General features: G+C 39.5%; 1 protein-coding gene across 1 annotated transcript; it reads left to right on the top strand.

Annotated features, from left to right (window-relative positions):
• The first annotated feature begins 764 nt into the window (after positions 1-764).
• si:rp71-68n21.9 (kelch-like protein 9) lies at positions 765-15,310 on the top strand. The gene is made up of 11 exons (XM_037790607.1): positions 765-1,013; positions 3,315-3,371; positions 4,999-5,135; positions 5,312-5,493; positions 6,820-6,952; positions 7,378-7,574; positions 7,750-7,825; positions 8,926-9,483; positions 9,737-9,916; positions 11,184-11,297; positions 13,850-15,310. The coding sequence occupies exons 2-11, from the start codon at positions 3,367-3,369 to the stop codon at positions 14,347-14,349; spliced, it is 2,082 nt and encodes a 693-aa protein (XP_037646535.1). The 5' UTR covers positions 765-1,013; positions 3,315-3,366; the 3' UTR covers positions 14,350-15,310.
• Positions 15,311-16,071: the final 761 nt, after the last annotated feature.

Raw genomic sequence — 16,071 nt, 5'->3', positions numbered from 1 at the left:
AATTTATTTATTTATTTTGCATTTATGTTTTATTTATTTATTTTTGCATTTATTATTTATTTATTTTTGAATTCATATTTTATTTACTTACAGCAAAAGACATAAAAAAATACCATAAAATATAAGAAAGAATGACAATTTTAGACAATACATTTAATTCCTCCTCCTTTAATTGGGTTTGCTTATAAGCAATCGAAGACCTGCCGGTGCACCTGTATATACTCAAATTTGAGAACATAAACATCCAAAATGGACCCCATTTGTATTTCCTGTTGAAACCCTAGGCAAAATACAACGGCCAATTTTGAGATTTTTGGCTATTCTTCTTCCATAACATGTCTTCTTTCAGACTGGTGGAAAGGAAACATCCAAAATACACATTTAGGTGTTTATTTTACTACTTTGTTTATTTGCGTCTGTAGATTTCTCCCAAATTCACCAAAAGTTACCATCAGATAATGCCTCATTTGCATATTTAAACTTAACATTTCAGAAAATTTGTAAAACAAAAAATAATTGTTTTAATATAAGTAATCAACTGGTGAAGTTTCATGCTGATATCTATTAGTTAAACATTTTACCATATTCATCTGCAGTGTTTCAGTAACTGACAGGAAGTAAACTTGGACCACAGCCGTTGCCACGGCAACAGACTGGCACTGAAAAGGTCTACAGTATATGCTCAACTCGAAACCTTAAAAAACAGCTTGTAAAACTTGTTGCTGGTTATTTCACTGACAGTATCAGTGAAGTGTGTCACACCGGGGTGGGGAGATGCAAGAAGACGCCGACAGCGAAAAAGAGAAGTAGCACAGGAAGTGACTTGAGGTCTGAGGGTTTTTTAAGGCGAACAGACGTTGATGCTCACCCAGACGCTTCAACAAGCTTCAACTAGCTGGCACCGTGCAGCAGACGCTCTCTCTGCTCAGCGTTCCTCTCGGAGTTCTGGCTGGTTAGACGAGCAGGCTGGAGGGAGGCCTCGGGTCCAGTCTTCTGAGGAGGATTTCTTCAAGGTAGGTCACCAACCAACCAGTTGGTTTAGAAACGGCTCAATGATGTGATGTGAGGCGCTCCAGCCATCACAGTACACGAAACTATCACGACTTCATTCTGCACAGCTGTACAGGAAGGTGCATTTCGGCTGCGGGGACGCATTTCATTTCACTTTAATTCTGTTTTTTAAGTATTTGTGACACTGAGCTACTGCGTCTCTTCGTTACTACACGTCAGTTGAGTCAGAATCTGCGTTATTGGTCAACTAGGGCTCCCTCTTAGTCGATTAGTGGACTAATCGGTCATTTTGGTCTTAGTCAACTACGATATCTTTGGTTGATTAGTCATTTTTTGTGCATTTTTCATGGTGAATGACTTATTTCCTAAGAAACTTGTTAGCTCATCTCTAGTGAACACCAGATTTAAAGTGGTGCTTTTGTGTGTTGAGTGTTATGCTGCCTTCAAATGGGGTCGTGTTTACCGTGTTCACGAGATGAGTCCATATGAACGCCCCCCTCTTGTGGCATTCACGACCTCATAAGTGGAAACTTTCCGAAAGCTCTGAGTTTACGAGTTGTGACGTGTTTGTTGACGTTGTCAGAAATGGCGGAGGCTTTGGAAGTTCATTTTTCGGTGCATAAAAAGTTAAAATATTGTAATTTTAGTCGTATATTGTTTGTAACTTTATAATATGTCTGAGGAAAATGTTGATAGTCATTATGTCTTTGCATTTCCTGCATTATATTACCCACTTGCTAGCTTGCTCAATTGTTAACCTCTGTGGCTTCTAGACGCCGACAGTAATGTTAATATTGCCGTTGCTTAGCAGCGGTGTTCTCACGACTTTAACGCCAAGCATATCGTGAACACGACTTCCCGTGTTCATTTGAAGGCACCGTTAGTCGACTAAGAATTTCTTTGGTCGAGGACGGCCCTAATGTGTGCACACACAAGGAATCTGGTTTTAAGTTGCTTCTCAATGTTACTAACACACAGAATGATTTACAGGAAGATAGAAATAGACCCACAGCTAAAAACAACGACAACAAAGCTGAACAAAGATAAGGTAAAATAAACTAATATGTACCGACAAAGTAGGTGAAAGAAGATGTATACCTAAAAATATGTGAAAAGCAGCAATAAGTAAGGGATAATGTACAGCGAGCCGGTCGTTGTTGTGAAATAAACCCCGACAGGGTGATGCGGCACCAACTGCCAACCCCAAGATAATTTCATTGTGTTTGTCACTATTTCAATGTTTTTCAGATATTTATGTTATTTGTTACATAATTATATGTTAAATAAATATTTTTTTTTAAGTAAAACTCCCAGTAAGTATGTAAACATGGCCGAAACATGGAAAGCGCCTGAGTACATCTTCATAAACTGTATCATAAATGTCGTATTTTAGTGTATTTTCATTAAATTGATAATTACAGTTGTAGTGTAAAGCATAGGAGAAGACATTCAGTTGCATTATTGTCTGTGGGATCTTGGTTTTATTGGTGATATTGCCTTTGAAATTTGGATTTTATACTCGGTGAAGATGAAAATCTTATTTTTTTGCCTTTATTGCATCTCCATTGTAATCTCCATGTTAATATAGTTTAGTTTACTTACAATTTATTCATATTCCTTGGCTTCTTAACTTTCAATAGAGACCATATATATGCATATACACCTTATGGTTGAAGAGCTAGTCCTGATTCATTTTGGTCATTTTAGGTGTTTTTTGCGAGAGAAAGGACTAGGGCTTTAACAGGTTATGGAGCATAAAGAAGTGTATTATAGATAGGTGAAGCTGTGTAATACAGATTACATACTGGTTTTATTAACATTAAACATGTGTCAAGAATGTTTTTAGCACTCATATAAATACAACATGAGCTACCGGATAGTACACGTCAGGTACGAGTGAGTGACAGATGCAAACGTTGCTGCAGCTGAACGTTACAATATATGAAACATTATAAAAAAAACAACCACACATCCTCTGACGTGGCTGATTTTATCTTTAATAGACACACGAGAGGATGTAGAAAATGAGTTGTCACTGTCCACAATATTTGGCAAACATGAGAGGGAAATGCTGTTTGGCAGAGATAGGTCTGACACCGTCTTCCAACAAGCATGGCCACGTGAAACACTAAACGAAGAGTCATCTTACAGAAGAAGTGATGTTTTTGCATTAGCATGAATTAACTTTTCCTGTTAATGTCTTCTTTTTTAGTCAAAACATGACACTCTCTACTATGAAGCAATCCTGTTTTGCTCATAAAATCAATTTCTGCCTACTGAAGCTTTTTTTTGTCTTCACACAGGAAGTCTCACCAGCGTAACAACCAGCGTCTTCAACCACAAGAGGACAATCAAATGGGGTAAGGTGCTTTTTGGGGGCTTTAGTGTTTCAACATTTCTGCTCTTGATATTGCAATTTTTTTTGCAAAATTTCAACATCCTTTTATAATATTTAATTATACATTTTATTTAAGGGATTTATTACTCACTGGAGATGAGTCTTGACGACAGGTTAAACAACATCACAGAAGATAAAAGTGTTGGATACAATCATTTTACAGCATCCGTTTTGATCCCTACTACTGTACATTATGTTTAATGTTACTTAGTTAGAAATTGTATTGTCCACAATGTGGGAAATTGTCTTTGGCTTCACAACAATCAACATGAATTACAAATAAGACAATGATGGGTTTATTAAATATTATATTATTTAAATATTTAAAAATATCTTTACATAAATATTTAAGCATTTGGAGTCCTGCAAACTTATATAATAAAATTAAAAAAAATGTAAACAAGAAATATAAAAAAAAGATAAGTCAAATTAAATATAAATAACATTTTATAAAAATATATAATAAAGCAATTAATAACCGATTAAAGAAAATGATCTACCTATTTCCCCCTGAATTAAAAAAAATATATATCTTCACCTAAATATTTAAGCATTTTCATTCCCTGCATACTTATAGAATAATAATTTTTAAAAATAAAATGAAAAAATAAAACATTTATTAAAACAAATTTATATATGACACAAGTAAAATAAAATATTTAAAATACATATAAAAATATAAAATAAAGCAATTAATAACTAATTCAACTTTAAATTGTATAGCAACATTTAACCTGAATTAAAAAAAATATCTTCATCTAAATATTTAAGCATTTAGATTTCTGCATACTTATAGAATAATAATTAAAAAAAGCAAACATTTATTTAAAAAAATAAAAAGTAAAATAAAATATTCACAAAAATATATACAAATGTATATTAAAGAAATGAATAACTGCTTAAACTTTAAACCTTAAAGAAAAATATTTAGAAAGATTTACCTGTTTTCCAGTGGTTTCCTATCAAAATAAAAATGATCTACTGTTTTTTTCTCTGAATTTTAAAACAAACACTTTCTTGCCTTTATTTTACAGAATGTACATTTGATAGTTGTATTTTGTTTTCTTTCTCACGGTATTCATACCTTATTTTTTACCTTTACTCACTGTATGTGGGTAGCTTGGCAGGAAACAGTTTTCAGAAGGGAAGTGGTCAACTGGTTCCTCCTTCTCAGATCACAGGACGCTCAACACTAAACAGAAAAGGGACTTGTGTGAGCTGCAGGCCTTCTTACTGTCAGGAAACTCCACTAATGAAACGCTTCACATTAGAGATGGTTAGAGTTGGGCTTTGGGCCATGTGAGCAGTCAGAGTCTGCTAAGTTAAACAGAGGAAGTGGTACGCAACCTAAGAGGAAGTGCTGAGAGACAAACACAAGCTTACTGTTAGTACTAGTTTCACCCTCATTTGTATTACATACATAATAGATTTGCATTATAAATCCATGTAGCTGTTATGGACGCAGGCTCAACATCATAATCCTCTGAACAAAGTTAGGTTGCACTGCAAAGAGAGTCTAGTGTTGGAGATATAAAATGACGGAGTAAAGCATCCTCACTTCCTCACTTCCTCTTCCTCCTCGTGTGCAGAGGAAGTGGTGAAGACAGCGGTCCTGGGAGGCTGAGCCGCAGGTTTTCCCGTCTGAGCAGCAGGTCCAGGGATCCCCCGAGACCTCCAGCTCAGCCCGAGAGACTTCCTGCTCCGCCTGACAGACCTCTTCAACAAGGTCTGTGTGCTCACTGACTCTCTACAATTCTATTTTATACATTTATTCAAGGAATACTTTTTACTCCACTATGTTTATTTGAAAGCACTAGATAGCAGTTCCATGCACCTGCAGCAACAACAGCATCACGACTTTCCTCATCTCTCAAATATCTGTTCTCTATTTGGGTTTGATAGATGACAGGCCTTCTCCTCCAGCTCCAGCTCCTCCTCCAGCTCCTCCTCCAGCTCCAGCTCCTATCCCCACTCCCATTGAGATGCCACCTAAACGTCCAGACAAATCCACGAAGCCCAAACTTCCCCCTCGGCCGCTGTCCAAGGTGTTCAGCAGCACTGAGCATGGAGTAGCTGTGTTGCAGGTACATATTTATCACTTATTAACAACTTATTTCTCTACATTATACTCTACATCAATATGCAATTCTGGTCCTATAAGCTTTGACATCAATTCATCATTTTGGAACCACAATTAACTTGACTTTCGTCTATTTATTTCCCTAAATAGTCAATTTCTTTCTCTAAAAAAGGTATTGAGGACGGAACCTGACAAAATAAAAAATACAAAAATAAATAAATGACTCAATAAATAAATAAATATGTCATTAAATGTAGCAAAAATAATATTAAAAATAAATATAGTCATTAACTAATTGAGAATATATGACATAAATTGATATTTCTGTTCTGCTTCTTTATTAATTTATCTTTGTATAAATTACCTTATTTTTTCACTCTTGTGTTTAATTTTCCCTTTTATTTAATTATGGATTTATTTGTATTCATTTTATAAATGTATTTATTTATGTATGCATTTATTTATATTTAATTTGCATTAGTATTTTATTTATTTTATATTTATTTGTTTATTTGTTTATTTATTTGTTTATCTATTTTAAAATGTTTCCATTACTATTTTATTTATTCTATATTTATTTTTAAATGTATGTATTAATATGTATTTATGTATATATGTATTTTTTTTATTATTATTTCTGCATGATTTTCCCTTTGCATTTCACCCCTTATTTATTTTCCCAAACTTATTTATTTCTCTATTCTTTTCTTTATACTTTTTTCACATTTCTTTATGTATTTTCTGCCTCATTATGCAAATGAGGGGCTTGTCTGCTTTTATTATTTTTTTTATTTTTTTTATTATTATTATTTTCCGTCCTCCATAGAGATAAACATCTTCAAAATATTTTTTTTCACCAGCTGTCTCCTCTACCTTTTCACTGTTAGGAAAGCATCCTCCTCTGGTTTGGTGCATACTGTATGTCATATTACCCACCAAATCCAACACCATTAAAGGAACACTTCACCCACAAAATGACCATTTGTATATCAATTACTCACCCCAGTGTTACCTTGAATTCTTGAAGGAAACGGAGAATTAAAAAATGAAGAAAAGTTTTAGTCCGGACAAGTCCAAAGTGTATTAAACACGGCCCACATTTACTTCAATTCATAAAGACTTTTCTCTGTTTGACTCTCCGTTCACTGTGGAGGAATGAGAGAAAAATAAATTTTTCTTCAATAATTCAAGTTATTTTGAGGGTGAAGTTTTCCTTTAACACAGTAAAGAGGCAGAGAAGAATCTAGCAGAAGCCACGAATCACCATCAAATGTCTTAACATTATCATGATAGTGATTTGCTGATTTTACTGTGTTGTTTTTTCCTGCAGGGTTTTGATGCTTTTCGTGCAGATGAGACTCTCTGTGACGTCGTCTTGGTTCCTGGAGACAGCAAGGACACTTTCCCCGTCCACAGAGTCGTCATGGCTTCATCCAGCGACTATTTCAAGGCCATGTTCACAGGTGAGATGTCCTGGTTTTATCAGGTTGAAAGCAGAAAACGTAGGAAGCTTTTGAGTTCATAACACGGTGAAATATAGTCAATGACAAGTGCATATAAAAGGGAAATATAAAGTGCCAACATATTTATTGTTTTCAGGCTGCCACTACTCATAATTTCACTCTTAGATAAACATCCACAAAAAGTAAAAGAAAAGAGGAAGTAGTTGTCTCACTTCTGTATTAAACTTCCTTTCAGTTGCAACTTCTCAGAAGATATTTGACAACCTAATTAACTACTTAACCCTTTTATTATCCTCTCCCTGTATAATGTCTGACTGTGTCAGCATTGTCTTTGCATATTGCCGACTGTGCACTTCATGCCTGCACAAGACAAATCTTCTGAAACGATGGATTCACCTCGTCCTTGTGTCTTTGTCCTTGTTCAGGAGGCATGAGGGAGCAGGAGATGAGAGAGATCAAGCTGCATGGGGTCACTAAGTCGGGTTTAAAGAACATTATTGACTTCATTTACACATCCAAAGTCAGCCTGGACATGGGTAATCTCCAGGACACGCTGGAGGCTGCAAACTTCCTGCAGGTCATGCCGGTCCTGAGCTTCTGTAATCAGCTTCTGAGCAGCGAGGTGAGAGAATCCACCATGTTGCATAAATGTATCTTCAGCTAGAGGTCTACTGTAGCTCATTAATCCCTCCGAGTGCTTCAATGTCCTTTAATGCCCTCTCTGAGAATGAAAGATATTTATGAGTGAAGTAATGCAGTGCAAAGACATTCATCTCTGTGTTGTGTCTTGGATGTAGATCACTATTGATAATTGTGTGGAGGTGGAGCGCATCGCCACTGATCTGCTCCTGGAGGACGTTCACCTCAATATAGGTGAGTGTTCGTGAAACTGATCCAAGCGCACAGTAACAACAGTACAATCTTTCTTAAAGGTCCAGTGTGTAGCATTTCAGGGGATCTATTAGCAGGAAATGGAATACAATATTCATAACAATGTTTTCATTAGTGTATAATCACCTGAAACTAAGAATTGTTGTGTTTTCGTTAGCTTTGAATGAGCCCTTCATATCTACGTACATATCCTCTTCATGGAGTCCTCCGCATTGCTCCTCCATGTTTCTACAGTAGCCCAGAACGGACAAACCAAACACTGGCTCTAGAGAGAGACTTTCACGTTTTTACGTTACCTAAAGGCCACCGTAGTTCTCCGTGGCACTTGTGAAACCGTGGTACCGCCAGACGCCGTCTGACTTCCGTTGCTCCTAGTATTGTAAAGGCCTTTTCACACCGAGGGCATTTTTTTTGTGCAATTAATTTGCACATCAATATATAAAATAAATAATAAAACTGTTTTTGTCACGAATACTTTCAGACAGAACGCGAATATTACACAGCGTAAAAGCGACATACATTTTTCAGAATGAGGTTGATTTTTCTGAGCTTTCGCACCGCGAATAAAGTCATCAACCAATCATGTTGTGCAGAACGATTTGAGATGCGTCTATATTTATGAAACAACAACACGGAGGCTCCGTAGTCTGAACCGAGAAGGCAAACTTTATTACTCCTTTCAACCTTGATAAAAGGCAGCACAGACCAGATCCACTCCTTCTGTTCTTACCTTTCAAGATAAAAGCCCTAGCCATATAATATTTGCATTATCATCATAGTCATTTATTCGTTACGTCCCCGGTGTGTAAAGGACTTAACTAGATGTCGCCAAATCCTACACACACACACCTTTACAACTGTATTAATACGTAGATCAGGTGCAAGGTGTGATTAGCATAGAGCTTCTGTGTTGGAGTTGTTCAACTCTTCAAATCCTCAGCAATCCCTGAAACCAGTCAGTCCATTATTTATAAAAAAAAACATACAGTAAGAAAAGTAAAGATTAGGCATCATTTTGGTTCATCAAACTAAAATAAACTTCATGATGATCAGTGTTGATCCTCTTTGTTGTATGAAATTAGGTGAGTTTGTGAGCCAGAACCTCTCAGCGTTGGTGGAGAGCGACCGCTACCTCCAGCTAACTGAAACCAGCATGGCCAACGCTCTGTCCAACAACTCCCTGAAGGGTTTCTCTGAGATGGAGCTCTACCACATCGCCAAAGGATGGCTGAGCCACGACTCCCCCAGCCGCCGCTCCTCCGTCTACGCCTTGATGCGCCACATTCGCTTCCCGCTGATGAGCCCCAGCGAGCTGATCCAGATCTCCCAGGAGGATGAGGAGGGAGGCGACTCCATGATGCGTTCAGAGACGGCCTGCGTGAACCTCCTGCTGGAGGCCAGCAACTACCAGATGATGCCCTTCATGCAGCCGGCGCTGCAGACCGAGCGCACGCAAATACGCTCGAACGACACCCACATCCTGGCGCTGGGCGGCGTGATGCGACAGCAGCTGGTGGTGAGCCGGGAGCTGAGGCTGTACGATGAAAAGACCGGCCACTGGAGGGCCCTGAAGCCCATGGAGGTGCCGCGTTACCAGCATGGCGTGGCTCTTCTAGGCGGCTTCCTCTTCATTGTTGGAGGTCAGAACACCAACACTTCAAGTAGTCAAATGTTCACGTCACTCAACACAAGCCCTAGTTTTCTTGCTAATAGAAACTGTGGACCAATAATTGCATGATTTTATTTTATGAGTTAGTTGGAGGTGAAGTCATGGTACATTATGCATCATCAAGACTCAAAGTATGACCGAATTTTAAGAAATAAGAAGCTTAAATGCATGCTTTCTCTCACTCTAATTCATCCTCCTAACGCTGATTCTTGTTGACGTCTCAGGCCAGAGCACTTATGACACCAAGGGTAAGACGGCTATAGACAGCGCCTACCGCTACGACCCGCGCTTCGACAAGTGGCTTCAGATTGATTCACTCAACGAGAAGAGGACCTTCTTCCACCTGAGCGCTCTGAAGGGGAAACTGTATGCAGTCGGAGGACGGAACGCCTCAGGAGAGATTGGTGAGCTGCTGCTTATTCATGTTCTACTACTGCTGTCAGTACTGCTACTACTTCTGTCAGTACTGCTACTACTTCTGTCAGTACTTCTACTACTGCTGTCGGCTGACATTTATTTGGAGGCCACCTGATGTAAGTCCAATATTCACTCTCTTTTAGCTCTGTTTTTGGTCTCCACCACCTCCTGAAAGAAATATCTGTCTCTTTAGCTGCTAAATGCTCCACTATGTTCACCAGCTAGTCTCTAACTGTGTCTGTCTGCTGTTTGCTGTTTGAGCGGGTATACTTGTACAGTGGCTTTTTACAGCTTTTTGGCTGAAAACGACGCCATGAGAGCCGTGAGAGTGAATCAGAACAGTATAGTTGTGGCCCGGACAGATAACCAATAAACTGAAACTCACTATAAAGCTCCGTAAAGCCGAGGGGAGCTGCCAACCCATTCTCACTCCCAACTCGTCAAATACCAACGCTTGGTCAGAGGCCTTTGGCGTCGGATAGGGACGCACCAAGGCACCCTTTAACGTCTGTATGGGACGCACCGGGCTTTCAAATGTCAACCCATACATGTAATTATTAGACGGTCAGAGTAACTGACGTAAAAGGGTGAAAAAGGCTGCATATGGGCAGGATGGAGGGGAGGTTGGGTGGGTCAAACCAAGTGTGAAACCAAGTCAACGTTGACTTATTTTACCGTAGTTTTGTTACGTAACTTACGTACTTAACTAACGGCAGTTACGTAACAAACGTACTTATTTTAGATCATAATCTTTTCCGAAACCTTACTAAGTTGTTTTGTTGCATAAGTAAAACTAAAAACTAGGTAAACCCTCATTGGAAGTTTATTTTAAAAAGAGACTGTATGCATGTAAAGAGCGGAAACTGTACATTTCCTTTGAACACAGAAGTTTATTTTGAAAAGACACTAGTTCTGACACGGCCAAAACTGACACTAGAGGGGTACCTACTGTAGAGCGTCCTAGCTTGAAGCGTAGGGCCGCTGACCAACCACCACCACGCTGCTGGAGGCCGTATTGCTAAGCAGGCTGGAGGGAAGGGAGACACAGGAGAACCAGAACCAGGACTGAGCAGGTCAGAATGTCAGACCCTGCTGCTGCAGTTCAATGAGAGGTTTTCTAATGGGACTCTGGTGCTCGGAAACACTACCGCTTTTCTCCACAGGGACCGCCAAAATCAACACAAAATTAAAGCTCCTTGTAGTAGCTTTAAATAAATTGCTTAAATAAAACGTCATCTCTGTCTCTTTGATCAGACACGGTGGAGTGCTACAACCTGAAGAAAAACGAGTGGAAATTTGTGACCAACATGGTGGAGCCTCACTACGGACACGCTGGAACAGTTCACGGAGACCTCATGTACATCTCAGGTACGTTAACAACACAGCTGCTCAAACTGTCGCACCTGTGTTTACTTCTGTTTTCATGATACAATGATAAAGAGCCAATAAGCTCTGAGATCAAATCAAAATGTTTTCAAAGAGCACACTAGCAGAGAGTTAATGCTTCAGACCCAAAACTTAAACTCAAACGGATCATGAACGTCCTCATACATAAACAAGAAGTCAGTCACTGAACAACCCCTCTGACTGTTTCAGAAATGACTCATATAACCATTTTCTGTTCTGCTACCTCTGTGGTTAAAGTCTGTTTTAGATTAGTAAGAACTACGTGGTCAAAGGGAAAGATCAAGGTTGGAGTTACAGAAAGCTCGCCCCTTCATGCTAAAAAGAAACCTAACATCAACTGCTCATAGGGGGGACGCAACCTTCACTCACAGTCTGCAGTGTTGACAACAACACATGCTTTGTACACCCGAACATCTAACTTCCTCTCTCAGGGGTTTTCACAGCTGTCTAACAGTCATGCATCGCCTCCCTTTGCAAGCGCCAACCTCCGGTGCTGAGAAATGAAGCCAACGTGGAAGTGCTAAAAACTGCAGTTCCTCAAATAGCCAATTGAGGCTCCAAATCGAGTCAATCCCCAAAGACCCCCGTGTTAAAATGATCGACTTTACAGCAGAAATGAACATGTCTAGTCCACCACAACATTTAATCGTGCAGGGATTGTCTATCAGCGACACAAGGCTCCATTTTTTTCAAGTTGAATTATTGACAAAAAGCATGCGTGGCTGGTCAATTTGAAACCACTTCCTGTTTAGCAGCTGATCTCAGGTTACAGATTTCTTAGCAACCTTGGACAGGAAACTCTCGCTGAGAGCAGAGAGTTTCACATGTTCGAAGACTGAGAAGCAGGAAACACTGTGGTTTGAAGTGGGTCCTAGTATTTGCAGCAAATTTAAAACCCACAACTTTCTAAAGCTGTATTGTGTTGGTGGTGATTACCAGAATAAAAAACACGTACCGTATTTACGTGACGTCCACCGGACAGTTTCTGAGGCGAGACTCAGTATAAAATAAACAGAAGATATAAGCACTAAGTGCTAAAATGTTAAAAGTTGCAGGAATATTGATTTAAAAGTACATTTTTGCACGTCTATACGAAGGTACACGTAATATATTGTGCGACTGTGGAAGGAGAAAGATTCAGAATACAAACCAGTGAACATTATCACAGTGTTTTGTCTACATGTTAACACAAACAACAGCTCTACATGAGCTTTCCTATCAACGGTTTCTGGCCTCCTGTTGAATGTCAGTCCGGTATCCAGGTGTTTAAGACACTCCTGAAACAGCTGCTTACTTTTTGTTTTAATACTGTCTGAATAACCAAAACAATGAGCTAAAAGCGCATGAAAACTGCAAAAAGGCTGCAAAACAGAGCTATGGTAGTTGAAGAGCACCAGTTATTTTGCCTGCTGTATGCTGATAAATTCAACAAGGTGGATTTATGTTGTGCTCTTGAAAGCCAAAACACGACGGGGCAGGTAAAAGAGAGAGTTTTTTTTCCCCTAAAGATCTTGAAAGACGCAATAAAACGGTTATTAGCAAATGTGCCAAAAGTGAACCCATAAAAACTAAGAGATGACACACCAAAAGGCCTTGTAGAAACTTGTAATTAATTTGTTAAACACACTAAAACACTGTCTGATCCTTTAAGCCAAGGAAATTATTTTAGACTTATCAGCTATTTTAAGTATAGTTGACTCAACACTTTTTCCATGACATCTTCACTTTCTTAACATGCCGTATTTTCTGTTGATGCTGGTAAAATGACACAACAGTGAGCGATTGAACTGTATCATCATCATTTCTTTAAAAATGTGGGATGGCTTCAGGAGTTAGAAATTTTGTTTACTTGTGCAGAAAGTGTATCTTTCAGGGAGTCTCCTTTTATTGGGGTCTTTATGGTTTCATTCTTGGTTTCTATAAATTATTACAATTATGTTGACGGAGCTTCAGTATCAGAAAATACTGTAAATGTTACTGTATGATATCATTTCATGATATAGAGAACATTCAAACTGTGTCTGCAGAAGAGAAAGCCTTTTATCTACTCTCAATGACGTGTGCTTTTTTCATGCATATTTCATATATTTAAATGTTCTGCGTCTTTGAATGTCTATTTTTCTATTTTTAATGTAAATTTGTATTTAATTTCTTATTTAAATTGTGGTAAGAAAGGAAATGTGATCAAAGAATTTCACCGATTACTGCAAATTCCTGTTCCTCTGCCCAATAACGACAGTAACAACCTTGACCATGACCTTGTAGGAGGAATGGGCAAAACCACAAGGACGGCGTGGAAACAAGCTTTTTTAATAGATAGATATAAGTACAAAAGAATCACAATTTATGGAAATACATCATTTGCATCGTCTTTAGAGAGTGAAAGGAAATGTGTTGGTTCCTTTTAAATCTCTGGCCACAGACTCATATTCACTCATCTCTGTGAGAACAAAGTCGTCTCTTTCTACTTACTTTCATCAGTGGTGTCCATCGTATTCTCTTTTGTCACGCAGGTGGCATCACCCGTGACACGTTCCAGAAGGAGCTCTGGTGTTACGACCCCGCCGCTGACACGTGGAGTCGCCGCGCCGACATGATGGAGCTCCGCGGCCTGCACTGCATGTGCACCTTGGGAGACCGACTCTACGTCATGGGTGGGAATCACTTCCGAGGCAGCAGCGACTATGACGACGTCCTGGGCTGCGAGCACTACAGCCCGGAGACGGACCAGTGGACAGTGGTGGCGCCGATGTCGCGGGGCCAGAGCGACGTCGGCGTGACGGTGTTCGACGGGCAGATCTACGTGGTGGGAGGGTACTCCTGGAACAGCAGGTGCATGGTGGACATTGTGCAGCGGTACGATCCAGAGCGGGACGTGTGGGACAGGGTATTCAACGTGCTGGAGCCTCTGGGGGGGATTCGTGCCTGCACGATGACGGTTCATCTGCCGGAGGGGTCGGTGGATGAGGCTCAGATACAGGAGTGCCCCCTGCTGCCCACACCGAAGAGCTGATGGCGCACCACAGGCGGGGGGGTTTCCGACTCTGTCAGACCGGAACTGGCAAGACGAAATTTACCTGCATGCTAACAGCAAAACAGGAAACAGTGTGGGCTGCAAACACAAGCAGGTGCAAGCGTGGCTAGCTCTCTAACATTAGCATTCAACATGTCTCTATCACACTTTACCATCTTTAGTATTTCCTGTCCTGTCCAGCATCCGTCCTGCTCTGCTTGTGTTCTTTCTCTCTGCAGTTTCACTATGTAAAAGGAAACAATACGTCTTTAATGAAAGGTCAAACCCATCCTCCCTCTCAAATTGGCTGGACATCGATTTATAGAGTCTGATGACATGACGGTGTTGGCTGGAGGCAAAACAAAGGAAAGACTGGAGGCTAACACTAGTTAGCAGTGGGCTAAAGTTAGACATCTAAAATGTCATCTTGCTGTGTTGTTGTTGTTGTTGTGCCAGAATCCAGATATCACATACATTTGAGATGACAAACTGTGATTCGAGAGATTGAAAGCGATCAGATTGACCTCAGAAATAACTGGAAGGGATTTTTGGTTTAGGCTTAACACAGCTTCTAATTTCAGCTTGTGACTAAAGGATATAGCTGGCATCATTTTATCTTTTCATCACAACTAGACCAAAAACAACCATGACTTCATCCTGCTAACAAACATTGTCTGTGTGACTGTCGTCTGCGATGATGCACAATCCGATGAGGAATCAAGTCATGAGGTTTAAGAAGACAAAGACAATCTGTTATGAATTAGAACGTGAATTGGAAATTCCGTCTTTTAATTAAGTATGTAAATAACACAGGAAGCCACCGTTTTTTCAAAATAAAACTGAGCCGATTAGAGCACAGACTCAACAGAAATGTACAAAATTGAATGGATAAATGTTTATGTTTTGTATATTTATATATATGCAGTGTTTTTAAAAAATAAACAGTTGATTATGATTTTCATGTCACACTAAGAATCACATTATTCACCCAGTTCTATCACCTGCAACAGCTATAGGTACACAAGCATATTAAAGGGGACATATCATGCTCATTTCCAGGTTCATACTTGTATTCTGAGTTTCTAATAGAACATGTTTACATGCTTTAATGTTCAAAAAACACATTATATTTCTCATACTGTCTGTCTGAATATACCTGTATGTCTGAAACTCTCCGTTTTAGCGCCTGTTTCTTTAAGACCCCGTCCTGAAAAAGCCCAGTCTGCTCTGATTGGCTGGACAGAAAGAAACGGTGCACCTTTATAAAGGTAGTCAAACAGTGCGTTCCAATCCGCGTACTTCCGTACTTACACTTGAGTGCATTTTGAGTGCATAAGTGCGTTCACATAGTGAAGTATGGCAAAATACAGTGCACTCGAAGTACCCGGATGTTGTACTCAAAACAGTCAAATCGTTGAGTGTGGAACGCTGGACACTTTTCACACTCAATGGTCGCCATCTTGGCTACGTAGCGGAAGGGCCACGACCACTATTCAAACATGTGAAAATGGCGGCAGATGATGCAGGGGCTTTTGCGGTGCTGAACAACGTGGCTTATAGATGTCTATGGGCTACGTAGATAACAGAATAAAACAAGACAGTACGTAAACATACCGGTGCATTTTCAGCCAACAGGAGGACACATCGTAGAAGCAGGCGACCACGTTGGAAACGTAATTTCCACTTTGCTTTAATTTTCTGTGTATTCTTGATCAACAAAGC

Source organism: Sebastes umbrosus, chromosome 13 (genome assembly GCF_015220745.1).
Source record: "Sebastes umbrosus isolate fSebUmb1 chromosome 13, fSebUmb1.pri, whole genome shotgun sequence".
Taxonomy (NCBI): Eukaryota; Metazoa; Chordata; class Actinopteri; order Perciformes; family Sebastidae; genus Sebastes; species Sebastes umbrosus.
The sequence above is the reverse complement of the archived record's forward strand: the minus strand, read 5'-3'. Positions and strand labels throughout refer to the sequence as shown.